General features: G+C 38.0%; 1 protein-coding gene across 1 annotated transcript in view; it reads right to left on the bottom strand.

Annotated features, from left to right (window-relative positions):
• PSTPIP2 (proline-serine-threonine phosphatase interacting protein 2) overlaps positions 1 to 6,906 on the bottom strand; it is an 85,106-nt gene that overhangs the window by 17,879 nt on the left and 60,321 nt on the right. The window contains exon 5 of the mRNA XM_023532051.1: positions 3,316 to 3,398. Within this exon, the coding sequence (XP_023387819.1) occupies positions 3,316 to 3,398 (83 nt within the window). The remainder of the gene's footprint in view (positions 1 to 3,315; positions 3,399 to 6,906) is intronic.

Below are 6,906 nucleotides of genomic sequence, written 5' to 3'. Positions count from 1 at the left end.
ATGGAATATTATTCAATCGTAAGAAAGAATGAAATCTTGCCATCTACAGCAACATGGATGGACCTAGAGGGTATTGTGCTTTGTGGAGTAAGTCAGAGAAAGAATAATGTCATATGAATTCACTTTTATGTGGAATCCAGAGAAAAGGATAAACAAACAAACATGAAACAAACTCATAGATACAGAGAACATTTTGTAAGAGGATGTATGAAGCGGGTAGGGAATTAAGAGGTAAAAATTAGTCATGGGGATGTAGATTCTATCATGGGGAGTACAGCCAGTAGTATTGTAGTAACTATGTATGGTGTCAGATGGGTATTAGATTTTTTTGGGTGATCACTTCATAAGGTATACAAATATCTAATCACTGTGTTGTACACCTGAAACTAATATAATGTTGTATGTCAACTATAATTGAAAAGAAAAAATATAAAAATTTTTAAAAACTATTTAATATTCCTCCATACTTTGGTCACTAAATCATTTACAAGTTCATGACTTTTTCTTATTTCTGATGATTTCCTAAAGATAAAAATCTTAGATTCTTTGTAAAAGATTAGTGGGGTATGATATTTATGGCTCTAAAAATGTATCACAAAACACGTTTTTAAAAGGGCTTCTGCAAAGAGGGAGCAAATGTACCTTTCCCTATTTCTCCTCACAAACACAATTAAAAACCCTTGACATTATGTATAAAACAAACATAAGAAGACTCTGAAAGGTGAAGAGAAGAGAGCTAGCAGCCTTGGTCTCGGAAGAGTGACCTAGAATTGAATTCCATGAGTTTTCCTTTTGCCTCATATATCACAGACTGGGCACCAAAGAAGCAGGCAACCAAGAAATGCCAATGAACACAGACAAAAAAAGTCCCAACAAAAACTTTCTCTCTCAGGCCAAAAGACCAGAAAAGGGGCAGCCTAGCAGAACAGAAACCTTTAAAAAAAAAATAACCATTCTACCACAGCCATAAGCTACATAAAAACTGTGGCCCCAACCCCACATATGCAGCAAAGGCCAAGTGGTGAGTCTAGACTTCCATCCTCGCCAACTCCCATGCCCAACTCCCACATCCAGGTTAGAGAAGGACAAATAGGGAACTGGGATTTTCATCCCCACCAGGAGGTGACAAAGCCCCCCACACAGTACTAGTGGAAACCATGTAGAAAACCTGGACTTCCACACCACCTGGCAATAATGAAGTGCACACCCTCCCTGCTGGGGCGGTGTCAGAGGAGGTCTAGTGGAGAGTCAGAACATTAACCACCTTCTAGTAGTAAGAAGGCCACACATATCCTGTGGTGTCAGTGGATGCCAAGGTGGGGGAGTTTTATCCCCACATAGCAATGATGAGGCAGTGCCTCACCTACCCCTGCTGGAGTGGTATCAAAGAAAGCCAGCTAAACAGAAAGTTTAAATAAGATCCAAAGTCTTATAACATAATACTTAAATGTCCAAAATCAGTGGACTATCACTCATCATACCAAGAACCAGAAAGATCTCAAACTGAATGAAAAATACTATTAATAGAAGCAAACATCAAGATAACACAGATGTTAGAATTATCTGACAGATTTTAAAGTAGTCATCATAAAAATATTCAATGAGCAATTACAAACACACTTGAAGCAAATTTAAAAATAGTGTCTCGTCAAAGAAATAGAAAAGCTCAGCAAAGAAATAGAAGATACAAAGAAGAACCAGATGGAAATTCTAGAACTGAAAAATATAATAACTGAAGTAAAAAACTCAGTAGACGGGCCTAAGAAGAGAATGGGAGAGACGGAAGAATGAATTAGTGTGCTGGAAGATACAACAATATAAATTACCTAATCTGAACAACAAAGAGAAAATAGGCTGAAAAAAAAAAAAAGCAGATATCTAACACGAACATCTTTGGAATCCTAGAAGAGAAGGAAAGTAGGCTGAAAAGGTTCTTGAAGAAATAATTTTCAAAATTTATTTCCAAATTTGGCAAAGGATAGATTGGAGAAGCTGATTCAAACTCTAAACAAGATAAACCCAAACAAATCTATAACAGGATACATAGGTGAACTTCTGAAAATTATGAACAAAAGGGAAAAATCAATTTGAATGACATCAGATTTCTTATAGAAACTAAAAAGGTCATGAAGAGGTGGCCCAGTATTTTCAAGTGCTCAACAAAAAGAACTGTCAACAACAACCCATATCCAATGAAAATGTCCTTTAAGAATGAAGGAGAAATCAAGATATTCTCAGATGAAGGAAAAATAAGAGTATTTGACACTAGCAGACCTATTCTGAACAACTAAAGGAAGTTATCTAAACAAAAGAAAAAAAAATTTTTTTGAAAAGACAAAAAAGAAACCTTGGAACAGCAGAAGGAAAAAGGAATATGGAAAGCAAGAAAAAAAAAAAAGGGTAAATATAATAGTCTTTCTCCTTTTGAGTTTTCTAAATTATTTTTGACACTCAAAGCAAAAGTTATAACACTAATATAACTCTATAGGGAAATAGTTAAGAAAATTACATATCAATAGGCTTTCTCTTTCATTGAGAGAAAGCTTGCCCCAGACTGTTTAAAATATAAAAGGTCTAAGAGCAATCATACATCAACCAACACTATTTCTTCATTACACTGACATCATTCCCTATTTATCAATTGCTTTTGAGGTCATCTGCATCAAAGAAAAAAAATGATGCAGAACAGGCCATATGCCATCAACACTGGTGACATTTTCTTTTTTGACTGGTTACTGAATATCATGTCATAGTCATAGAATATCATGATGATATTTCTGTGCAAAGATGAAGTCATGGGTTCCAATAATAGAGTTCATTATAGCCAGAGTTAAGAGATTCATGAAAAGCTAGAGAGAGGTCCCTAGCAAACTGTCTTAGTTCTGACTCGTTAAGAAATTTTTAATAAATTACTTAAAGAAAAGGAGACTTTTACGATTAGCAGATTTTTTAAAACAAGAAGGGATCACTCAACAAAATGGGTTAACAAATCAAGATTCAGAACAGTCACAGAGAAAAAGCTCAAATCCAACAAGATAAATGGCATCATACAGTATATGTGCTTTTGTATCTTGGACTGAAATATTTAAATTGACTTGCTATACTTTCCCAGGTTACCAGAAAGATAACATCATTGTGCTTCCACTATTTAGTTGCATCTTTGATCTTTCCATGGCCTTAAAAAGGAAAGTCAAACCACTAAAAAAAACACTGCACTAATAAATAACATTACTGAAAGGTTATTTAAGTAGGAATATGCTCATATACAGCACAGGATTTCAGGAAAAAAAATATATAAAATAAAGTGAAACTTACATCCATGGTTTTCTTGAATTGTAAGCTCTTCTGTTTATGGATAGCATCCATTATAAGCTCTGTCTGTGAAGAGAGAACAGGAACTTTTAATAATAAAAACAGAAATTATTCTTAATATCAGCTTATTTAGAAGGCTAAGTGTTCAAGATGGATCATCTCATTTAGTCCTCACACGACCCAAAAGGTAGATGTACTATTTATTATTCCCATTTCATAAATGAGCAAACTGCAGCAAAGAGAGGCTGAACAATTTGTTCAAGGTCTTATGGCTGGTTAATGATGAGATCTACCTTTGAACTTGGACAGCCACCATTGAGAATCACTGATCATCTTAAAGCAGTCTGTTCAGCAAATCTGGAATCAGGGAACTTTGGTTTCAAAAAGGAATCAAAACTTGTGTTAAAGTGCCATTTATATTTTCAAGGGGGTCTTTACTCTGTAAGCTTATGTCAGCACATTTAAATTAGGAATTTATAAACATTCACTTTTGTGGCATCCATCAAAGACACACTCTTAACCAGCAAGGGACCGAGGCAGTATGAAAGGAAGAAATGTTTGTAGGACAGCTAAAAGAAGCTGTTCTTTTTGCTCCATCTAATCCAATAAAGGTAAGCTACTCTGTCGAATTCACTTGGGAGCAATTTCTTTGTTGTGGCTATGAGACAGCAATACTTTTATTAGTCGAAGTAATGAAGCTGATAATAAAAGTGTACCTCTCAGACACAAAAATAATAGCTCCCATTTATTAAGCATTATTATGTGCAAAGCAATTTTCATGCATCACAACAACTGAATACTCTTATCCTCATTTTCCTGAGAGTAAATTGAGGTGGACTGATTTATCGAAGGAAACACTCTCAGCAAAATATCCTAGTAGAGTTGGGATTTGAACCCAGGAACCTGACTCTTGTGCCCTTGTTCCTAATTGTTTCCCTAAAGTACCATAATACTAATGGTAGCTCCCTAAAAGCAAATGAGTACATAAAAGTCCAAGAGACGCAACAATTCAAAATGAGCCATGGCCTTGCTCTTGTGCAAAATGATATCGGGTCAAATAATGATATCGAAAATGAAATTCAAATGTGGTTTCTCTTCTGGAAAATGTAGTTTCTATTACTGTAACACACAAATATATCTTTTCAAGATATCTGGATGAAACATTTGGGATAGTCTCACTTCGAATACAAGCTTTGTTGAATACATGAAATTCTCTCAGGGGAGCCTCAAGGGCTTTCAGAGAACTGAAAGTGAGGACCCAGGAGGTGGCCATGCACCTGGTAATGGTGAAGACACTGTAGACACAGAGAACAGACAGGGCTCCAGCATAATCGCCACATGTAAGGACTCACGGGTAGATCCTCGCCATCACAGACAGGGAGCTGTGGAGTTCACACGAGCCCCTGTGTGACCATCTCTGCCAGGAGGAGGAGGTGGCTTTATTTATTTAATAATGGTTCCTGATTTTCTCAGTCTCCATGAAGCAGATCAATTAGCAATGCTGGTCTATCGCATAGTCCCTTCTAATTCAAATATACATACGGCCATTATTCCAGTTTGGGAACTACAACCATTTATAGTTTATGGCCCGAGCCAGGTCTCCTTATCCCTGAGTTCTACATAATGCCTGCTTCAAGCACCTCTCAGATGGCTACAAAGTTCTACCATGAGCCGGACCTTTTCCCCTCATATCATTCCTCTCTCTGCCTTCAAGGATTCCTGGAATCCACACATCAGCAGGATCCTAGAGAGCAGCAGACTAACTCTCTAATCAGACAGGTGTGACCCCTGGGGCTCTTGTAGTGATACCCTTTGCTCAAGGGCACTCAGTGACACCAAGTCCTGCTCTGCCTACTACACCACTTTGATTTAAATCTCCTCATATCCATGTTTGCTTATAGGGTGACCCCACCTGGGGTGGCCCCAATAAGTCAGGGTCCTCTTTCAGGTGTCCTTGAGGAAGTCCTTCTTTTAGGACTCAGACTTTTTGCTCAGACCAAAGCCAATGGAAATTTGATTGTTTTGTTTTGATAACACACAGTAGTGCAAAAACACAATCATCTCTGCTATAGGGTGGGGAGAAGAGGATGGGGAAGAGGAAGAAGAGATTTTTAAAGGATCCAAATGACCCTGCAGTAAATTACTGAAACAGCTGCCTAGGAGTCTGTCTACCCACACTCAGACTGTATTCTGAAAACTGGAAGCATCACTCTGTAACCAAGGAGTGCCTCTCTACACAGGCAGAACATAATTCTGCTGTTATAGTCTCAATCTTAGCTGAGAAGGTAAAATCATGTGAGCATCAGACGAGAGAGTGACTGACCTGTGTGCTGTCTCTGTCTCTGTCAGACTTAGACCATTCTGGGTTGGGGAAGGAAATTTGGTACCCTAAAACATCAAGACTCCTGGGAATGGCTCCAGAGACTCCTCCCTAGGGGTGACAGCCTCTTCTCTCACTGCCCTGACCTATACTGCCTTTCACTCTGCTGATTTTCGGCTGGCAACATCAGCCAAAAAGAGTTTGAACAGCCCCCACAGATTAGTTTAGGTGTCCCTGCTTTATTTTATGTTCAAGAGGCACCTTAATCTCCTCTACCATTTAAAGCTCATCACATTTTATATCATGATTACTATGCCATGTCAGTCTCTCTGGCCATGCTCTACACTCCGTGAGGGAAGGATGAGCATATCTGTACTATTCACCATCCTCAGATAATGTTAGTTGTATAAGTGAGTACACCATAAATTTCTGACCAGCCATTCTACCCGTACTTTCCTGCCCCGGTTGACTGAAAGAAATGAACTGATGACTTGCCCTGATAAGTGAAAATGGCTTCAATTCCAAGAAGTGAAAGACCAAAGCATGCAGGGTTTGATGAGTGAAAAGGAGAAGTTAACAGTGACACATTTTCCCCCAATTTTTGAATCTTTTTTTTTTAAAGTATCTATATACGAACGTGGTATAACCCAGAGTTAATTGTAATGCAAGTAATTACAAATATATTAATAAATTTTAGACTTCTCCCAGAAAGCTGGAAAGGCATTTTCCTGCTGTAGGAAGCACACCACATAGGCTGTATAGGGAACTTGAATGATGGCAGTGGGTTAAGCACAGGCTGCTCTATTGCCTAACAGAACTCAGAACACATTCTTCTAGCTGTGACAATTTGTTCTTTGTAACTCATTTGGAGAGGAAGTTCCAGAAGCCTTGCAAAACTAACAAAACTCTCTGAGATGACTTGGGCTACCCAGGGCATTTAAAAATGTGAGGAAATGTCACCCCTCTCTTCTTAGTGGAAATCATTTGTGCAGAGAACTTGGTTGTCTAAGGCATTTTGCTTCTCAAAAATTGTAATTCCTTTAGAAAGGTGGGTAGGGCTAGCAACGTCATCCAAAAAGAGTTTGACCATCCAGTGGGTGGGTGCAATATACATATTATTTCAGCTCTGAAAAATACTTTTGGCCAGATGGACCTTTCAGACTTGGTAAATATAGCTTGATTTTGAGTGAAAGCACTTGATATGGTGTTCCTTAAATGTTAGGTTCCACCCTTCCTGCCTAGTAAGAGGCACAGCTATTGTAAAAAAAAAAAAA

The sequence above is a fragment of the Pteropus vampyrus genome, unplaced genomic scaffold (genome assembly GCF_000151845.1).
Source record: "Pteropus vampyrus isolate Shadow unplaced genomic scaffold, Pvam_2.0 Scaffold3, whole genome shotgun sequence".
Lineage (NCBI taxonomy): Eukaryota > Metazoa > Chordata > Mammalia > Chiroptera > Pteropodidae > Pteropus > Pteropus vampyrus.
This window is presented reverse-complemented; position numbering and strand designations above follow the sequence as displayed.